General features: G+C 48.0%; 1 protein-coding gene across 1 annotated transcript; it reads right to left on the bottom strand.

The window, feature by feature from the left end:
* Positions 1-5,550: 5,550 nt before the first annotated feature.
* KPTN (kaptin, actin binding protein) lies at positions 5,551-21,420 on the bottom strand. The gene is made up of 12 exons (XM_079985582.1): positions 20,995-21,420; positions 19,432-19,514; positions 18,118-18,202; positions 16,485-16,539; positions 16,120-16,195; positions 15,959-16,032; positions 14,326-14,435; positions 13,016-13,129; positions 11,305-11,377; positions 10,654-10,789; positions 8,390-8,587; positions 5,551-6,043 (listed from the first exon to the last, which is right to left on the bottom strand). Exons 1-12 carry the CDS (start codon positions 21,338-21,340, stop codon positions 5,903-5,905), a joined length of 1,491 nt encoding a protein of 496 aa, XP_079841708.1. The 5' UTR covers positions 21,341-21,420; the 3' UTR covers positions 5,551-5,902.
* Positions 21,421-21,651: the final 231 nt, after the last annotated feature.

Below are 21,651 nucleotides of genomic sequence, written 5' to 3'. Positions count from 1 at the left end.
TCAGAAACGTACTGGGAGCCAATGCAGATCTCTCAGGACCGGTGTTATATGGTCTCGGCGGCCACTCCCAGTCACCAGTCTAGCTGCCGCATTCTGGATTAATTGCAGTTTCCGGGTCACCTTCAAAGGTAGCCCCGTGTAGACTGCATTGCAGTAGTCCAAGCGGGAGATAACTAGAGCATGCACCACTCTGGCGAGACAGTCCGCGGGCAGGTAGGGTCTCATCCTGCGTACCAGGTGGAGCTGGGAGACAGCTGCCCTGGACACAGAGTTAACCTGCACCTCCATGGACAGCTGTGAGTCCAGAATGACTCCCAGGCTGCACACCTGGTCCTTCAGAAAGAGTGACTGGCTCAAGGTCAAGGCTTCATGGCCTAGTGGGGATTCAAACCCTGGTCTCCCAGGTCCCCGTCCAACATTCTAACCATTATGCCACGCTGGCTTTCACTATGGCTCAGCAGCCTTGCTGAAGCTAAGTAGGTGTGTGTCTGACCTGTTTCTGGATGGAAGGTTCTATGGAAGAAAGGTGGTGCATTTTATATTTTAATTTTTTTAAGCAGCAGAAGGGAAAAGGGAAGCCATGCAAGGTAAATGGCCAGCTGAAGTAGGAGCTCCTGGCTTAAAAGGTTTCCCGTCCTGTTGAAACCATTAATACTTTAATCATTCTTTCAGTCCTCAGTCAGGGGTATATTCAGGCTGTCTGCTGGTGCCCAAACACTCCCTTAACTGCTTATTTTAAAGCAAAAAAAAAAAATTCCAGTCGTGCTGCAACCAAAGACAGCACAGGGATAAATCCTTAAAATGGCCATTAAGGCAGAAAAGCCAAAAAAGACTAAGGGGGAGAAGACCTGGTGTCCCATATTCAAGAGATCAAGCCACACACAACTTCTGGAAGAGAAATGACTTGTCTGAGGGATGAGCACAGGGTCTACTTCTGTGGTTAGAATCTAAAAGAGGTGAAAACTACCATACTTGAAAGCACTAGACCATGGGTAGGCAAACTAAGGCTGGGGGCTGGATCCGGCCCAACCACCTTCTAAATCTGGCCCCCGGATGCTCGGGGAATCAGCGTGTTTTTACATGAGTAGAATGGGTCCTTGTATTTAAAATGCATCTCTGGGTTTTTTGTGGGGCATAGGAATTTGTTCATTCTTTTTTTTCAAAATATAGTCCGGCCCCCCACAAGGTCTGAGGGACAGTGGACTGGGCCCCTGCTGAAAAAGTTTGCTGACCCCTGCACTCGACTTAGGGGTCCAGCAACCACTGTTGAAAATGTCCACCCTTAATTTGCAAGACAAATGAATGGGCATGGAAGAAAGACCATGTCAGAGGAATCTCCACTTATGAGGGATCCTTAAACAATCAGAGAGGGGCAGCGCTCCATGGTGCTCTGATTCCCCACCCCTGCCAAAAACAATTGCTATAGTTGTATTGTTTCCAATGCCCCAAGTAGACCCTGTGAAGTTTGTAGACACGCCTAATTGGGGCTCGTGAATTTCAGTGGACTGCATCCAACATTTGCAGTCCACCCAGCAAGGGCTCTTGCATTAATGGACAGGCGAGCGTTAATGTTGCGCTTGTGAGAATCTGTTGCACCATGGATGGAGCAATCTATTGCACAATCAAGTTACCAGCAGTCTGCTTACTTGTACTCTTGCACAATTCTGCTTGTGCAAAATATTTAACGGAGGGCTAAGTAACTTTAAAGGGACGCGGGTGGCGCTGTGGGTTAAACCACAGAGCCTAGGACTTGCCGATCAGAAGGTTGGTGGTTCGAATCCCCACGACAGGGTGAGCTCCCGTTGCTCGGTCCCTGCTCCTGCCAACCTAGCAGTTCAAAAGCACGTCAAAGTGCAAGTAGATAAATAGGTACCGCTCCGGCGGGAAGGTAAACGGCGTTTCCGTGCGCTGCTCTGGTTCGCCAGAAGTGGCTTAGTCATGCTGGCCACATGACCCAGAAGCTGTACACCGGCTCCCTCAGCCAATAAAGCGAGATGAGCGCCGCAACCCCAGGGTCGGTCACGACTGGACCTGATGGTCAGCGGTCCCTTTACCTTTACCTTTAAGTAACTTTAACTTAGCACTACATTGGCTACAACACAGTGGGTCTACTCTGAATGAAACCATTATGTCCATGTATACCATGCGCTTACCTCTTATATATGTACGGACATAGGGATGAAATATATTTTTTTAAAGGTTATAGGAAAGATGCAGGAGAAAAGAATACAGGGGTTTGGTCTACACAAGCCCTGCTGGCAGTCCCAGCTGAGAACAGATGGAACAAGCCCTCCCTCTTGCCTCCGAGAGGAACTCCAAAGGGAAACCCGTCTTTCCTCACTACAGAAAACCCAGCTAATATACCAGCAAATATCTGTTCCTCTTCTGGGAAATGAGGGAGGGGAAAAAACCAGTTCTCTTTTCTGAGCAATATGGCATCCTCTTGATTCCTGGATTCCGGCTTCCAAATGCCGGGTTTGGAAACACCTGAGAAAGCATAATCTGAATGTCAGTTTATTTTTAAGCATGTACTTCTCACTCGGCAGTAGACCTTGGAGAGTCAGAAAAAGAACTTAAAAGGAGATGGGAAATTAACCTGCTTTGGGCAATGAAGCGGGATCCGCTTTCCTCTTCCCTCCTTCTGAGTACTGAGCAGAACCGTCAGCGAGAGAACGAGTACCAACGAAATGATGAGCGCTGTCTACAAAAGACTCTTCTGAGCACATTTCAGAGGCTCTATATATATCTGCACAAAAGCAGGTGCCAAAGAACCTCCCGTTGATTTGAGGAAATGGTGCCCAGAGCCTCTCTGCTTCAAGCTAGAAGGCTCTGTATTTTACTAAACCACAGTTAGCAAGAAAATTGGGGATGGGGGAGGCAGCAGATTAAAGGCCCACACCCTTCAAAACAGCCTACCAAGCCCCCGCTTCTCTGTCGTCCTGGAGAAGCCCATGGGATACTTAGGGTTGGAGCCAAGCAGTGGATATCCTGCTTGGATGGCCAAAGGATCATTCTGTTAGAATTCCTGCTCCATGATTGCAGTCATGGGATTGTTGTCTATCACATGACGGTATATGTTTTGACTCCACAGAGTGGGAAGTGACGGAGACAGGATGTTTGTGTTACTGTGTTCCGTGAAGTGGGACTATTGTCCTTTGTTCTTTTTCTCTTTGCTGTCTGATGCTAGAAAGAGACAGAGCCATGTTGCAGTGCTCCGTGTGTGTTTATATGTAAATAGATTAGCCAAAATGCAGAGTTGCTGAGGTCGGTCACGCGAACTGCACAAACTCTGCCGATCCCTAAGTGTGCCAGTGTCGGTTGGCATCGGTTGCTGTGATGTTCGGGCAAAAGAAAGCTTTTGAAGCTCCCGAATGATCGACCAGGAGGGAGGGAACATGCCGGTCGGGCATGTGGCTTTGTCAGGGTCCTATTTGAGTGTAGGCTGAGCTCCTGACACATTCCTGGCAGAGAGTGTGGTGGTGTTGTTTACCGTGTCCAAATCTGTTTTTGTTTTGTTTTCTTCCACTGGAGGGAATTGTGTTTGGAGGAAGGTTGGCAAACTTTGAATTTGGCCATTGGGCCAACAAGGTTTCCCCATCCCTGTCGGACAAAACCCCACTGGGAAAGGCATGTCACGTCGCTTCCCGGACCGAGAGATGCTGCTGCTGCTGTTGCTGCTTCCCCAGCTGTGCTAAGACTCTGCAAAACACTTCCTAATTATTGCAATTCAAGCTTAATCCGTGCCTCTCTCCTGGGCCATCTGTTCATCTTCACTCGCAGAACCTAGTCCCAGAAAAGATACAATACCCAACGTTTTTCTACATGCCAAGAAGCACATTTCTCTGCTCAAGATGATGAGAAAGTCGTCAGAATGTATAGGAAGCTTCTGTATACAGAACAGGGCCAGAAGAATAAGACATTTTAGAGGCCCCAAACACTGAGAAAATGGTTGTGCCCCTGTATGCGATGCAAAGTTTTTTTAAAAATACTAAACTGCAAAATAATTTTTTTTAATTAAAAAAACAATCTAGATTTATAGCAACAAATGACAGGATCCTATTTCATCAAGTTATTTTGATACACATTAGTAGAGCGCCCCCCTTGGTTTCGGTAGGGGATTAAGTAATAAAGAGAGAACGGGAAAACGGGGAGTGTGCAGTAGTGTGTAACGGTCTTCTGATTTTTCCCTTGATAACTGATTTATCCCAGAGAACCATAGAAGGAACGAGAGCCTTGTTCAAACTCCTGCAATGCAGAACCTTTTTGCTCAACACGGGATTTGAACCCACAACCCAAAGATGAAGATTTTCATGCTGTACCAGCTGAGCTCTCTCTGTCAATGATGACTTACTTTTTGAAATATCAAATGCTTTTTTAACAAGACCTCGATTTCTTTGGGCTTTTGTCTGCCTACTGGGTAACCTGGCACCGATACGGAGTCAGACCACCAGGTCCACCTCGTTCAGTCTTGTCACCTCTGACTGGCCACGACTCGCCAGGATTTTAAGAAGAGCTTGGGCTACTGAAATGCGTTCTACATGGGGCTACCTTTGAAGGTGACCTGGAAACTACAACTAATCCAGAATGTGGCAGCCAGACTGGTGACTGGGAGCAGCCGCCGAGACCATATAACACTGGTCCTGAAAGACCTACATTGGCTCCCAGTACGTTTCCGAGCACAATTCAAAGTGTTGGTGCTGACCCTGAAAGCCCTAAACGGCCTTGGTCCAGTATATCTGAAGGAGCGTCTCCACCCCCATCGTTCTGCCCGGACGCTGAGGTCTAACACTGAGGGCATTCTGGCAGTTCCCTCACTGCGAGAAGCCAAGTTACAGGGAACCAGGCAGAGGGTCTTCTCGGTGGTGGCACCCGCCCTGTGGAACGCCCTCCCAGCAGATGTCAAAGAGATAAGCAACTACCTGACATTTAGAAGACATCTGAAGGCAGCCCTGTTTAGGGAAGTTTTTAATGTGTGACGCTTTAATGTGTTTTTATTCTTTGTTGGAAGCCGCCCAGAGTGGCTGGGGAAACCCAGCCAGATGGGCGAGGTATAAATAATAAATCATTATCATTATATTATTATTATTATTATTATTATTATTATTATTATTATTATTATTATTATTATTTCTAGCCATAACTGGAAATGCCAGAGGTGGAGACTGGAAACTTCTGCATGGAAAGCAGATGTTCTACCCCTTCCCGTCTACCTCGCCTGGAAGGGGCACAGCTTTCTTCAGTTTTGAACACCAGCTGACTGCTTAAGGCAAAACTCTTCAGGCAGTGTGGGCTAGTGGTTGGAATTCATAAGCAACGTGGCCTCTGGGATCCCAGCCCCAGCTCTAAGCTGCATGGTCAAGTCACAACCCAGAGATGTTGCGTTGGAGTGCCGAAGACACAGGGCCGAAGCCAAATGACGAGAAAGGAGACTCCGACCAAACTTTAGGAAGAACTATCTGACAGCAAGAGACGTTCAGCAGCAGAACAATTCTATTGTTTTTTGAATTAGGAATGCCAGCCTTCGCCACAAACACAGAGAGCAGATCCTGCTTAGTGTACAAAATTTATTCCCTATTTATAGAGTTCTTGGTCAGGCCAGCCTTTTTGAGGAGTGGCGGGGGAGAGGGGAGAGAGATGGAATGGCAACGGTTCACAAGGAGCCTCGTGCAAGAGGTTTCTTTCCTGGGGCCAAGAGGCCAAGACACAGCCGAGGAACGGTGCTTGGGGGGTCGTGGGCGGACCCCGCATCTCTTTACTCCCGTGCACCATAACCAGTGATTTGGTCCTCGTTTCCTTCTGCGGTGCCATGGCAGAGCTCGGAAGGTCCTGTCCCCTCGGGAGGCTGCTAATCCCTGGTTTCTGGGCAAAATGAACAGGCAAGAGGGCACAGCAGCTACACCCATCACTCCTTTGGTCCTCTCCCATTGCCATCCTCAGGCTTGGCGTCTTGGTGCTGTGCAGGAAGCGCCAGCTGGGCCGCCCGGCTGGCCACTTTCAACCGGAGCCGCTCTAAGAGGCACTCGGCCGTCTGCGTCAGGCTGTGCTGTTGGAGGCAAGGAAGCAAGAGGAGAGGTTTTATTCTGAAGGAATTTGCTCCGTGCTCATCCCCAATAATGCCTCAATAATGGTCCCTCGCAGCGAAGGCTGTGGACCGCAGTACTTCAAGGACCACCTCTTCCCATATGAACCTACGCGGACCCTGAGATCATGAGTATGTTTCCGAGCACAATTCAAAGTGTTGGTGCTGACCTTTAAAGCCCTAAACGGCCTCAAAGGCCCAGTATACCTGAAGGAGTGTCTCCACCCCCATCGTTCTGCCCGGACACTGAGGTCCAGCTCCGAAGGCCTTCTGGCAGTTCCCTCACTGAGAGAAGCCAAGTTACAGGGAACCAGGCAGAGGGCCTTCTCGGTAGAGGCGCCCGCCCTGTGGAACGCCCTCCCATCAGATGTCAAAGAGAAAAACAACTACCAAACTTTTAGAAGACATCTGAAGGCAGCCCTCTTTAGGGAAGCTTTTGATGTTTAATAGGTTATTGTATTTTAATATTCCGTTGGAAGCTGCCCAGAGTGGCTGCAGAAAGCCAGCCAGATGGGTGGGGTATAAATAATAAATTCTTGTTGTTGTTGTTGTTGGGTGGGGTATAAATAATAAATTCTTGTTGTTGTTGTTGATGTTGTTGTTGGGTGGGGTATAAATAATAAATTCTTGTTGTTGTTGTTGTTGTTGGGTGGGGTATAAATAATAAATTCTTGTTGTTGTTGTTGTTGTTTTTATTATTATTATTATTATTATTATTATTATTATTATTATTATTATTATTCTGAGGCCCTCCTTTGTGTGCCCCCACATCGAGAGGTCCAGAGGGTGGCAACATGAAAACAGGGCCTTCTCTGCAGTGGCTCCCCGTCTGTGGGATACTCTCCCCAGGGAAGTTTGCCTGGCGCCTTCATTATACACCTTTAGGCGCCAGGCAAAAACGATCCTTTTTAACCAGGCCTTTGGTTGATCCTAATTACATCCTATGCCCTTTTAAAATGTGGGGTTTTGGGGGGGGGCTATTGAGTTGTTGTTTGTATTTTTATTAGGTATTTGTGGTTTTATATCTTGATTTTATTCTGTGAACCACCCTGAGACCGCCGGGTATAGGGCGGGATATAAATTCAATAAATAATAATAATAATAATAATAATAATAATAATAATAATAATAATAATAAAGTAATTTCATAACATTTCAGGGGACACCAAAGGCAATAAATATGAATAGAGAAGCGAATCGCCGTTGCACAAGGCAATATGCAGGAAGGAGGTGAGCAAAGCCTTGAAAGGGCTCCCCGCAATTTGCCAGCCACTCAGCAACAAAAAGGAGGGCACTCCCAGAAGGAATCAGTGTGGTATAGTGCTTAGAGTGCTGGACTAGGAGCTGGGTTCGAATCTACACCCCAGCCATGAAGCTCACTGGGTGGCCTTGGAGTCACTCACTGCCTCTGAGCCTAACTTTCCACACGGGGGCGTTGTAAGGGTAAAATGGGGAGCAGGAGGAGAACAGTGTATATCACCTTGAGCTCCTTGGAGGAGAAGTGGGATATAAATGTAAAACATAAACAAACAGGAATGATGGGCTGTGACACTTTGAGTGAGACCTACCCAGCATTCTAGGACTGGGAATAAAAAAAAAACAACGGGTTTGTAATGTTAGTCTTTGCTGAATTGGAGCGGGGGGGAATATGTCAGCACATGAAGCTGAATTTTTAAATGGAAAGTTGGGGGGTGTTTCCCACCCCACCCCAAAAAATGTGTCAGAAACAAAAATTGGCAGCTCTAACCAGATTTGACACCCGTGGATCTGGGCTTTCTGCCAATTCACTGCATTTAAAGAATGCAAATCTGGCTGGAAGTTATTTGGGATAACTTCTCTTTAATTTATTAGGCAGTTTCAGATAGTTGTTTATTCTCTCTGCTTAGTGGGCAAGGAAGAAGTCATTGCCGGGGCAGGATGAGTCCTCAGAGATATGGCAGGCCTCTTCACTGAACGTTGCCCTTTAAAATATTCAAAGTACCCAACCCTCTGGCTTCCAGGAATACAAAGGGGAAAACTGTGCAGTCCTTACTCTGCCACAGGGGTAGTGTTTCTTGCAGCAATACGTGAAAACAGCAAAGTGTTTTGGAGAAAAAGGAAATGAAATGCAGTCGAAAATGTGAAATGGATGCGGTATGGCAGCCTCTCTCGAACCTGGGTCTCCAGCCATTGTGGGGACTACAAATCCCATCGTTCCTGGGTACCAGGACCCACAGTCAGGGATGATGGGAGATGCAGTTCAAGAACATCTGGGGACCCAAGATTGAGAAAGGCTGTGGCAACCCCACCCCCTTCCCCCAAAACACTCACCTGGAGGATATGCAGCCCTTTGAGACACACCACCGCCAGTTCGCAGAGGCCGTCACAGGTGAGGTCGACATACTCCATGCAGAGGAGGGGGCTGGGAAAAGTGCGCTGCCAGAGCAGGTGGAACTCCCCGTCGGATGGGCTGGAGGGCTGGACTCCCGCTGTAGCATCCGGGGCCCGGTACTTGTAGCACAAAAGCTCCTAGAAGACCAAGGAACTCTAGTTCTGCTCTGGTCAGACCTCACCTGGAGTACTGTGTCCAGTTCTGGGCACTGACAAACTGGAACGTGTCCAGAGGAGGGCAACCAAAATGGTCAAAGGCCTGGAAACGATGCCTTATGAAGAACGGCTAAGGGAGCTGGGCATGTTTAGCCGGGAGAAGAGGAGGTTAAGGGGTGATATGATAGCCATGTTCAAATATATAAAAGGATGTCACATAGAGGAGGGAGAAAGGTTGTTTTCTGCTGCTCCAGAGAAGCGGACACGGAGCATTGGTTCCAAACTACACGAAAGAAGATTCCACCTAAACATTAGGAAGAACTTCCTGACAGTAAGAGCTGTTTGACAGTGGAATTTGCTGCCAAGGAGTGTGGTGGAGTCTCCTTCTTTGGAGGTCTTTAAGCAGAGGCTTGACAACCATATGTCAGGAGTGCTCTGATGGTGTTTCCTGCTTGGCAGGGGGTTGGACTCGATGGCCCTTGTGGTCTCTTCCAACTCTATGATTCTATGATTCTAGTTATGTTGCCTGCGATCAACCGATGAGCATTGAAGGATACTGACAAACTGCTGCGTCCAGTTCTGGGTACCACAATTTAAGGAGGATGTTGACAAGCTGGAAGGTACGCAGAGGAGGGTGACCAAGATGATCAAGGGCAGGGATAGGCAAACTAAGGCCTAGGGGCCAGATCCGGCCCAATCGCCTTCTAAATCCAGCCCACAGATGATCAGCCCATAAGTGTGTTTTTACATGAGTAGAATGTGTCCTTTTATTTAAAATGCATCTCTGGGTTATTTGTGGGGCCTGCCTGGTGTTTTTACATGAGTAGAATGTGTAAAAGGTAAAGGGACCCCTGACCATTAGGTCCAGTCGTGGCCGACTCTGGGGTTGTGGCGCTCATCTCGCTTTATTGGCCGAGGGAGCCAGCGTACAGCTTCCGGGTCATGTGGCCAGCATGACTAAGCTGCTTCTGGCGAACCAGAGCAGCGCACCGAAATGCCGTTTACCTTCCCACCGAAGTGGTACCTATTTATCTACTTGCACTTTGACGTGCTTTTGAACTGCTAGGTTGGCAGGAGCAGGGACTGAGCAACAGGACCTCACCCCGCCGCGGGGATTCAAACCGCTGACCTTCTGATCGGCAAGTCCTAGGCTCTGTGGTTTAGCCCACAGCACCACCCGCGTCCCAGTAGAATGCATGCTTTTATTTAAAACGCATCTCTGGGTTATTTGTGGGGCATAGGAATTCGTTCACTTTTTCCCCAAAATATAGTCCAGCCCACCACATGGTCTGAGGGACGGTGGACTGGCCTACGGCTGAAAAAGGTTGCTGACCCCTGATCAAAGGTCTGGAAACCGAGCCTGATGAGGAGCGGTTGAAGGAGCTGGGTATGTTTAGCCTGGAAAAGAGGAGACTGAGAGGAGATATGAGAGCCATCTTCAAATATCTGAAGGGCTGTCACATGGAAGAGGGAGCAAGCGTGATTTCTCCAGCTCTGGAGGGTAGGACTCGAATCAATGGCTTCAAGTTACAAGAAAAGAGATTCAAAGTAAACACTCGGAATAATTTTCTGATGGGAACTGCTGTTTGACAGTGAAACAGACTCTTTCAGTAGGTGGTGGAGTCTCCTTCACTAGAGGGGCTTTTTATCTGAGGTTGGAAGGCCAGCAGTCAGGGATTCTTTAGTGAAAATTCCTGCACTGCACGGGATTGGACTAGATGACACAGGCTCCCTTCCAACTTTACATTTCTTGATTCTATGATCTGCCTGTTTGTACAGGGTTTTTAAGGCTGTTAGAGTCTGGCCTGCAGGTGGCAGTCTGAGCTATCATTTGCAGTTTTCATATTTTTTGTTTTCATGGGTTGCTTTGTGGTAACAGCCCCTGGCGAGGAACGGTGGGGCAGCTTAGGTTTAAAACACATAAATAAATATAAACAAAAACCTATGGAGGACGCCAGAATGGAGAAGGCTGCCCAGTAACAGCACCTTACAACCCTAACCCCATCCAAGCCAACATGGTGGGCGAAGGCAGATCTCTCACTCCTGACCTGCCCATAGGTGCCAAGAAGGATCTCTGGTTCACGGTCAAAGTTGACGTCGGTGACGAGGGCACACAGGACGCTGTCGTACTGGTCACTCAAGGGAAGGACCAGCTGGTCGTCCAGGCCTCTCTGCAGCACATTCCTGGTGGGGGGGGGGGGAGGAATAAAAAACATTGGGTGGTATTCAATTTCAGACACGCTGAAATTCATGACCACAGCTAAGTCAGGTCCATTAACTTCAATAGGCCTATGCTAAGTAAAACATAGATGGATACTACCCACTGCCATATATAAATAACGAGGCAGCAGATGGCGATGACCCAGTCAAGAGAAGTAATAGCAATAGCACAATTCAAAGTGTTGGTGCTGACCTAAACAGCCTTGGTCCTGTATACCTGAAGGAGCATCTCCACCCCCATTGTTCTGCCCAGACACTGAGGTCCAGCTCCGAGGGCCTTCTGGCAGTTCCCTCATTGCGAGATGTTTGGGAACCAGACAGAGGGCCTTCTCGGTGGTGGCGCCCGCCCTGTGGAACACCCTCCCATCAGATGTCAAGGAAATAAGCAGCTATCCTATTTTTAAAAGACATCTGAAGGCAGCCCTGTTTAGGGAAGTTTTTAATATTTAATGCTGTACTGTTTTTAACACTCCACTCACCTGTAGACGACAGACAGTTCAAGAGTGCTGGTGACAAGGACACTGTAGCTCTGAGCCTGGGGGCCAGCATTACCTGCAGGAGAAGATACAAAGGCTTAAAACACACAGACAGAAGAAACCCACACCAGAGAAAGAGCGGAGCTACCTGCACGGTTCCCAAATGCTGTTGAGCAGGGGTCAGCAACCCTTTTCAGCCGTGGCCCAGCCCACCGTCCCTCAGACCATGTGGGGGGCCGGACTATATTTTGGAAAAAAAATAATGAACGAATTCCTATGCCCCACAAATAACCCAGAGGTGCATTTTAAATAAAAGGACACATTCTACTCATGTAAAAACACGCTGATTCCCGGACCATCCACAGGCCGGATTGAGAAGGTGATTGGGCCGGATCCAGCCCACGGGCCTTAGGTTGCCTACCCCTGCTGTTGAGCCTCGAGCTAAAGAGCCTCTCATCCTACACATCAGCCATGTCATGGGCTGGCTGCATGAAGAAGGATGCTGGGAGTTACCAGCTGGGGAAACCCCAGGGGAAGAAAACTCAGAGCCTGGGGAGCGCTGGTGGGACAACAATGAGTGGTCAGAGGGAGAAGACTGGGAGGAGGTGGTGGTGTCAGAAGCTGAAGAGGCAACAGGGTTTAGTGAGCAGGAAGAGGCTGTGGCAGACAGCTGTTCAGAGGCAGGAGAGGAGGGGGGGCCAGGAGAGAGAGATAAGACGGGCTGCCGAAGAAACCAGGGCATCTCCTGTTACGATATGGATGCAATGCAGCTGCAAACTGCTAGCTTGAGAGGTAAACATGATGGGAATGTTGGGACTGTTCCGTGGGAATCAGAGGGGCAGTCTATTCACAGTGTGAAGCACCGGAATTAGCTCAGAGTGTAATATGAGCTCTTCCGTTTGTTCCTATCCAGGAAGTGTTTGTCACTTTACTGCTGGAGCTTGAAGAGAGCAGTCATGTTTTTTGTAACACTGCAAAGACAGAAATAAAGGCATGTAAATACGTTTCTGTCTATCTCTTTCCCCTGCCCGGGGGGGCAGGAAAGAGGGATGTGTTCTTCTCACGTTTGAGAAGAATCGCCGATCGAGACCTTGCCTGCGTCTGCTGGGGAATGCAGCCAGGGAGGTCAACAGGGAATCAAGCCGGGTGCCTACGATTGTTGCCAGTTCCTCTGATAAAGGGCTTGATATCCCAACATCTCCCACTCCCGCTGCAACCGGATCCCCACCCGCAGGGCTCCCAGAACCAGAAGAGGTATGAAGAGGGTGGAACACAGGAAGCCACGCCAACAGAGTCTCAGGTTGCTTGGGAAGAACCCAAGCAAGGGAGAAGCTTAGGCAACTGTGGGAAGACAGGGACCTTCAGTCCGCGCAACTACCTCCTTGGGACAAGATCTAACGGGAAGAGTTGCTGTGCTCCCTAGGCCTGGTTTCCTGAGCTGTTTGTTTCTTTGAATAAAGAGTTAACTTCACTGATGCTGTGTGAGTTATTACCGTCCTGCTCCTGGCACCCGCCCCTGACAGCCACCCAGAAGCTGGTGCCCTCCAGATGCTGGCGGACTTCAACTCCCATCACCCCGATCCAGCAGAGGAAATGATCAGGGATGGTGGGAGTTGGGACTCCACCATTTGCCCAGAAGGCACCAGCTTGGGAAAGCCTGCCTTATCTCCACCTGAGGCTGCAGAGAAGCCCATGGCCCCCTCTTGTTTCTTACCATTTGAAGCCACGGTTCCTGAGGGGTCGCCTGGAGGGCAGGAAGCTGGCAGAGCAAACACCAGGACTTTGGAGATGGGACCGTCTTGCTGGATGTTCCAGCTCTGCAGCACCACTTGGGCAGAGGGAAAGAAGAAGAAGAAAAAGAGTTTGGATTTGATATCCCGCTTTATCACTACCCAAAGGAGTCTCAAAGCGGCTAACATTCTCCTTTCCCTTCCTCCCCACAACAAACACTCTGTGAGGTGAGTGGGGCTGAGAGACTTCAGAGAAGCGTGACTGGCCCAAGGTCACCCAGCAGCTGCATGTGGAGGAGCAGGGAATCGAACCCGGTTCACCAGATTACGAGTCCACCACTCTTAACCACTACACCACACTGGTGTAGGGGCAGAGGGGACAGTCAGCCAACACCACAACAGCTGAGCCTTCAAGAAAGGTGCTGCTAGGAATATTTATATGTGAGGAGAATCAGAACTTACAGGGTTAAACAGTTCTGTGTGATGTCTCACATTCTGAGGCGTGGCTATGTTCACATACGGGAATCTTTCTTTGTGTGTGAGTTTCCTTTCGTTTTTGGCTGAGAGGCGAAAGGATGTCCGCTCTCTCGCCGGGCTGATTTATGATGTTTTTCTACTCATTAAAAGACTGTTGGAGATTAGCAAGAAGACTGCATTCAGTCTGATTTATTATCCACACACAAGGCAACAGTTTCTGCCGCTGCTAAGAACTCTGCTAAGAGAGCCAAGGGAGCTCAAGTTTTCTATCGGCACGGACGTCCATCGGCGCAGCAGAAGCGTACTGGGCGCCATCTTATCTAACATTATATGCCACTTACCCCCCCCCAAGATGGAGACTAAGCAGTTTACAAGTATAAAATCAATTATTTTATATATATATATTATATATATACACACACACACACATTTTATTTTTAAAGTTCCATAGAAACAGCTATAATTAAAATTTACAACAAAACAGTGACAAAGCACAGCACTTAAAGACAATTAAATAGATCCGGAAAGTTCACATTCAAGGCAATGCCTGCTTAAACAGAGCCGGTGGAATGCCAATAGTGATAGGGGCTTCTCATACGGGGCCTTTCGATTTCACCCTTTGCCAGCCTGGAGCCTTCCAGCTGTTTCGGTCTACAACTCCCGTCAGCTCCTGCAGGCTGGCTGTCAAAAGCTGGTCTACCAAGTGCTGAAGCCTGGGACGTTTGCACAGCCAGATCCCTCCCTCCAAAAAGATTCCACAATGAGCAGAGAAACTTGTCAACCCCCTTTTAAAACATCACAAATAAAGGAAGCTTACCTCGACTGGCTGGTTCAACGTGGGCGACTCGAATGTAGCCGCTCTGGCAGCCAAAGGCCGTGATCCGTTGCCCTGAGTTTGGAATGTTGTACACATCTAACCAGAGGACGCTGCAAGGAAGAGAGGAGGGCAATGATCAATGAAGTGGGTGGTTTCCTGGGCAAAATAGAGGTCGGAGAGAATGAAGGATGAATGAATGGGGCGTGCAGAGTCCAAGGCGAGGAGTGCAACTGATCTCTACTGTCGAGTAGCCCCACTGAAACTTATGTACTTAAATGTAAAGAAAAAGAAGGAACATTTTATCATATGTGGTAGGAATGTAAGATAGTAAAAAAACTTCTGGGAAATGATATATAATGAGATGAAAAAGATGTTGAAATATACATTTTTTAAAAAACCAGAAGCATTTTTACTTGGTATTATAGGTGAGGATATTAATAGACAAGATGTTAAATTGTTTTTATATGCAACAACTGCGGGAAGAGTGTTGTTAGCCCAGAAATGGAAGCAAGAAGAAATTCCGATGAAAGAAGAATGGCAGACGAAATTAATGGACTACACAGAATTAAATAAAATGACAGGAAGGATTCGAAACCTGCGGGACCAGAGATTCACAGAAGATTGAAAGAAATATACGAACTATTTGAAGAGCAACTGTAATCAACAAATTACGCTAGTAGGACTACAAGAAGTTTTGTAAGGCGAAATATATGAAACATTGCAAAGCAGAGAAAGATTAGAGATATTAGTTATGAGATTTAAATCTAATAGTGAAAGTAAGAAACGTATATTAAGTGATTAGACTGGAAAATTTTCAGATGTGATTGACGGAAGTCAAAAAAAATGTATAATATGTAAAAGTATGTTTAATTATTGTTGAAAATGATATGTTAAAAAACTTTATTTTATATACAGTGGTGCCTCGCAAGACGAAATTAATCCGTTCTTCGTATAGCGGTTTTTTCGTCTTGCGAAGCAAGCCCATTGACAGCTTAGCGGATTAGTACTATTAGCGGTTTAGCGGCTTTTAGCGATCAGCTGTTAAGCAGCTTATCAGCGGATCAGCTGATAAGCGGCTTAGCGGTTTAGGAAAAGGGGGGGGGAAGGGGGGGAAACCCGCAGGAACTCGCAAGGCATTTCGTCTTGCAAAGCAAGCCCATAGGGAAATTCGTTTTGCGAAGCGCCTCCAAAACGAAAAACCCTTTCGTCTAGCGGGTTTTCCGTGTTGCGAGGCGTTCGTCTTGCGGGGCACCACTGTGTGTGTGTGTGTGTGTGTGTGTGTGTGTGTGTATATACACACACACACACACACACACACACTTATGTACTTAAGTTACTCATGCCCATTAACTTCTAAGTGTCTTCCCCAAGTATGACCAAGCTTGGATGCAAGCCTCGGCACCTAAAACCTAGTGCACGGTTTTGCTTTTCCCCTCCTCCCTCCCCATCCCTTCTCCTTTTGTGCTGTTTTTTAGGTTACAAGTAGAGGCTGGGCCTTAGTCTGAGAGCTTCTGTAAACCTCATTCCTGCGCGTGCACACACACAGTACTACCCAAACTTGCTCTCCCCATACCAGCTCTCTCCCCCCCCCCTCTCCCTTCTCTTGTTCTTAATAGCAAACCAGTCTTCCTACTTGCTTGGCAGCTCCTTGAGTTCAGGGAAGAGGTTCTCCACCGGCTGCTCCTCAAACTGGTGCAGCTCTTCATTCTACAGAGGAGAGGAGCAATGCAGTCACATCAGGGCGCCTCCAACGCAACGGCTAAACCAAATCTCGCCTTCATCTGGTGGCCTCACCTCTTTGTATAAGTGGATCGCAGGGTCATTGCCACTCAAAAGGAAGACAGTCTCCGGCTGGTCAGCAACCTGGACTCTGCGATGAGAGAAGAAGCATTTTCTTTTCTTTTTTAAAGAGCTTTGTATGAATGTCCCCGAAATATTTTTAAATTTTTAATTTATTTAGAGTGTTTGCATCCAGCTCTTCAGCCGAAAGGTCTCCCAGGGTGGCTTGCGCAAAACAGTTGGGATAGGGCAGTCTCTGGCCACAGGTTAGCGGGGGGAGGGGGGAATGGCACACAAGCAAAAAGGGAAAAGCAGGGAAGAGGGATTTTGTTTTGCTGGGCTTTTAGAGAGAGATGAGATAGGGTGAGTGGTATACGTACTCTGCATGGTACAGCTGGAAGGGGGTAAACTGCAGTTCCAGGTTCAAACAGCTCTCTGGATAGAAAGAAAAATACTCCCTGAAAACAAGAAAGTATGCCCAGTTTCCATAGCTGGGCAGTTGGGGGGGGGGAGAGATAATATACATCGAGTACGTTTCATTATGGCTCCCAGTACAGTGGTGCCTCGCAAGACGAAATTAATCCGTTCCGCGAGTCTCTTCGTCTTGCGGTTTTTTCTTCTTGCGAAGCACGGCTATTAGCGGCTTAGCGGCTATTAACGGCTTAGCGGCTTTAAGAAAAAGGAAACAAACTCGCAAGAACTCACAAGACGTTTCGTCTTGCGAAGCAAGCCCATAGGGAAATTCGTCTTGCGAAGCACCTCAAAAAACGGAAAACTCTTTCGTCTAGCGAGTTTTTCGTCTTGCGAGGCATTTGTCTTGCGGGGCACCACTGTACGTTTCCGAGCACAATTCAAAGTGTTGGTGCTGACCTTTAAAGCCCTAAACGGCCTCGGTCCAGTATACCTGAAGGAGCGTCTCCACCCCCATCGTTCAGCCCGGACACTGAGGTCCAGCACCGAGGGCCTTCTGGCGGTTCCCTCTCTGCGAGAAGGCAAGTTACAGGGAACCACACTAAGGGCCTTCTCGGTAGTGGCACCCACCCTGTGGAACGCCCTCCCACTAGATGTCAAAGAGAACAACAACTACCAGACTTTTAGAAGACATCTGAAGGCAGCCCTCTTTAGGAAAGCTTTCAATGTTTGATGTATTACAGTATTTTAATATTTTTTGGGGAAGCTGACCAGGGTGGCTAGGGAAGCCCAGCCAGATGGACAGGGTATAAATAATAAATATTATTATTATTATTATTATTATTATTATTATTATTATTATTATTATTATTATATCAACCTTCTCTGGATCATGAACATGCCCCAGGGGAAGTGCAGTCGTACCCTGGAAGCCGAACGCCTTGGCTCCCAAACAAATCGGCTCCCAAATGATCGAAACCCGGAAGTTCCGGTTTTCAAATGGTTTTCGGAAGCCAAACGTCTGCCGCAGCTTCCAATTGGGTGCAGGACACTCCTGCAGCCAATCAGAAGCCGTGCTTTGGTTTTCGAACGGTTCTGGGAGTTGAACGGACTCCCGGAACACATTCTGTTTGAAAACCAAGGTACCACTGTATCATCACCAAAATCAAAAGGAGATTGTCGCTCTCAAGGGTCTGATATTACCCAATTTGGAATTCGGGGCGATTGCGTTTTTAAGAGCTTAAGGTGCTAGTCCACTGGGAGGATAGCTTCAGAAGTCTTCTCTGTTGAAAATGCGAACATGCCATGTATGCTGGGCTTCATACCTTGGCATAACTAACTAGAATACCTAATGGCTTTTAACTTCCAACTCCCCACCCCCTGAATATGGTAGCAGATACTACTGCTTTGCTAGAAAATCCATGTTTCGCGCCAAATTCTGCACTTTGACTCCTACATCTGTGAAGGTTTTCTAAGCAGTTTTGATGTATTTTGCTTCCAGGACATGGGCTTTCAAAGATTAACAGATAACAGAAGAGATTGGAGGGAACTTGGGGCACCGATTTCAGGGTTAGGTGGCAAAAACAGATACTGAAGGCTCACGTGCGATAGAATCTAAGTTGTATTCAGATCCTGGTTCATAGTCGCAGTAAATGTTAAGGAAAGGGCTGGCTTTGTCGCCGGAATCCTGTGGAGATGGGAAGAGAAAGAGGCAAAGCTGCAAGTTCATTTCACATCAAGAAGACTTTGCAGTACACATAATTACTTAAAGATGAGTTCTACTGGATCAAACCAAAGTTCTATCTAGTCTTCCTTTTCAGGCCAAGGAAAGCTTTCATGGGGCTTAATCCAGTAATAAGCTACGTTATGTCCTCATTTACCTACATACTGCTTTTTGGCCCCGATGTCCCGAAAGCAGTAAGCAGATGTTTATACAAAAACTATATAAAATGAAAGTACAACAAATACAGCTATTCAAAACAATATGAATTAACAAAATCACTAAATACCCGCCAATCACACCAGTACTGCTGTAATGTGGTTGTCCTGAGGACGAGAATTGTAAACCATTGTGTTAAATTAAGTTACAACCTGACCCAAGACATGTTTTCTTGGAAGCAGGACCAGCCAAAATGGAAGGGCACATCCTCCAAGGCCCCAATACCTAAAGGACTACCTTTTCTTGAAAGGACCTACCCTATATACCTGAAGGAGTGTCTCCACCTCCATCGTTCTGCCCGGACACTGAGGTTCAGCTCCGAGGGTCTTCTGGCACTCCTCTCATTGAGAAAAGTGAAGCTACAGGGAACCAGGCAGAGGGCCTTCTCGGTAGTGGCACCCCCATGTGAAACACCCTCCCATCAAATATCAAAGAGATAAGCAATCCCATAGATATCCAAAGGCAGCCCTGTTTTAGGAAGCTTTTAATGTTTGATGCTTCATTGTTTTCCTTTATATTTTGTTCGAAGCAGCCCAGAGTGGCTGGGGCAACCCATTCAGTTGAGTGGCGTACTAGAAATTTTATCATTATTATTATTCCCTGATGTCAACGTCTGAGGTCTCTTCCCTACATGCCACCTCCGTATACAGTACAGTGGTACCTCAGGTTACATACGCTTCAGGTTACATACGCTTCAGGTTACAAACTCCCCTAACCCAGAAATAGTGCTTCAGGTTAAGAACTTTGCTTCAGGATGAGAACAGAAATCATGCTCCAGCGGCGCGGCGGCAGCAGGAGGCCCCATTAGCTAAAGTGGTGCTTCAGGTTAAGAACAGGTTAAGTACGGACCTCAGGAACGAATTAAGTACTTAACCTGAGGTACCCACTGTATTAGGTCTCCACCTTTCAAAAGCACTGCTTGTGAAGAACACACCAAGCGACGCATCATTTCACAAAGGGATGAAAGCCACACTTACCTTAATAAAGGTGATCCCCACCACCAAACCCCTTTTGGGAGGTGATTTGTTGAAAGTGTCAATGGAGGCGATCTCGGCATCAACTGAGAAGCAAAGAGACACACAAAGAGACCGTGGGCTAAGGGAGATCACCTGCCAGCAGTCAGCATCCAACAAAGATCACACAAGAAGAGAGGGAAATGAATGAAATGCTGAACTGAGAGATTTCCTCTCGTAAGTGGAGGGGGGTTGGGGGGCAGAGGAGGAGCAGGGCTACCTTTGAAGGTGACCCGGAAACTGCAATTAATCCAGAATGCGGCAGCTAGACTGCTGACTGGGAGTGGCCGCTGGGACCACATAACACCGGTCCTGAGAGATCTGCATTGGCTCCCAGTCCATTTTCGAGCACAATTCAAAGTGTTGGTGCTGACCTTGAAAGCCCTAAACGGCCTCAGCCCAGTATACCTGAAGGAGCGTCTTCACCCCCATCATTCTACCCAGACACTGAGGTCCAACACTGAGGCCCTTCTGGCGGTTCCCTCATTGCGAGAAGTGAGGTTACAGGGAAACAGACAGAGGGCCTTCTCGGTGGTGGCACCCGCCCTGTGGAACGCCCTCCCATCAGATGTCAAGGAAATAAGCAGCTATCCTATTTTTAAAAGACATCTGAATGCAGCCCTGTTGAGGGAAGTTTTTAATATTTAATGCTGTATTGTTTTTAACACTCGATTGGGAGCCGCCGAGAGTGGTTGGGGAAACTCAGCCACATAGGCGGGGTATAAATAATAAATTATTATTATTGTTGTTGTTGTTGGGGAAACTCAGCCGGATAGGCGGGGTATAAATAATAAATTGTTGTTGTTGTTGTTGTAAGGGATGTGGGTGGTGCTGTGGGTTAAACCACAGAGCCTAGGACTTGCCGATCAGAAGGTCGGAGGTTCGAATCCCTGCGACGGGGTGAGCTCCCATTGCTCGGTCCCTGCTCCTGCCAACCTAGCAGTTTGAAAGCATGTCAAAGTGCAAGTAGATAAATAGGTACCACTCCAGTGGGAAGGTAAACGGCGTTTCTGTGCGCTGCTCTGGTTCGCCAGAAGTGGCTTAGTCCTGCTGGCCACATACCCGGAAGCTGTACACCGACTCCCTCGGCCAATAATAATAATAATAATTTATTATTTATATCCCGCCCATCTGGCTGGGCCTCCCCAGCCACTCTGGGCGGCTTCCATAAAAACCAAAAATACAGTAAAATCACACGTTAAAAACTTCCCTGAACAGGGCTGCCTTAAATAAAGCGAGATGAGCGCCGCAACCCCAGAGTTGGTCACGACTGGACCGAATGGCTAGGGGTCCCTTTACCTTTTATTTTTATTATTATTATTATTATTATTATTATTATTAGTAGTAGTAGTAGTAGTAGTAGTATTATATTATTATTATTAGTAGTAGTAGTAGTAGTATTAGTAGTATTAGTATTATATTATTAGTAGTAGTAGTAGTAGTAGTAGTATTACCTGGGTCACCCGGTCCCTCACTCCAAGCCACAGACTGCCCCCCTCCGCCCACTGAGCCCACCTGCCTCCTTACCTGGGATATAGGTGAACTGCAGCTCCCTGGCCACGGGACGCAGCTTCTGCCTCAGGTCTTGGTAGCGGAAATAAATGACTTTCCCCTTCAGGGTGGCAGCCAGGAGCCCCCCAGGGCCGTCCCCGCACCCCCCGGGGGCCACAGGGACCCCCAGGCCCGTCCCTGGCCCCTCGGAGACCCCCACCTCCTCCTGCCCCAGCCCCGCCCGGGGGAAATCCTCCTGCCCCGGGCCCCTCCCGCCCCCGCGGGCCGCCCCGGGCAGCGCGGCCAGCCCGTAGATGTTGCTCTGGGAGGAGAAGCGGGTGAAGCTGTCCTCCGAAAACGGGCATTCCCGGGAGGGATCCATTCCGGCTCAGGCACCGCTACGGGCAGCCCCGTCCTCCCTTCCCCACCATTATTGGAGAGCCAGCATCGGGCCGGAGGTCAAAAGGGGTAGGGGGCTTTCCGAAGGTGACGTCGCCGAGCCAGGAGGCGTCGCGGGCGTGTGACGCACGCCCGATTCCAAGATGGCCTCTTTAGGCTCCTTCCCGTTGCCCGGCGCCATCGTCATTATTCTTATTATTATTATTATCATCACCATCATAGGGCGGTTTGCAACGTAAAAACGCAAAACTCAATATTGTAATATCCCCATCGCCGACACGTGTGGACGTCGCA

The sequence above is a fragment of the Podarcis cretensis genome (assembly GCF_951804945.1).
Source record: "Podarcis cretensis genome assembly, chromosome: 8".
Classification (NCBI taxonomy): Eukaryota; Metazoa; Chordata; class Lepidosauria; order Squamata; family Lacertidae; genus Podarcis; species Podarcis cretensis.
This window is presented reverse-complemented; position numbering and strand designations above follow the sequence as displayed.

Excerpts from the sequence above, each read along its gene's own strand:
- KPTN (XM_079985582.1), bottom strand. The coding sequence starts at position 21,340 with ATGGATCCCTCCCGGGAATGCCCGTTTTCGGAGGACAGCTTCACCCGC. Across the intron at positions 13,130-14,325 it reads CGTTGAACCAGCCAGTCGAG|TGGTGCTGCAGAGCTGGAAC; the intron begins GTAAGCTTCCTT and ends CCTCTGCCCAAG. Across the intron at positions 6,044-8,389 it reads AAGGGCTGCATATCCTCCAG|CACAGCCTGACGCAGACGGC; the intron begins GTGAGTGTTTTG and ends TGCCTCCAACAG.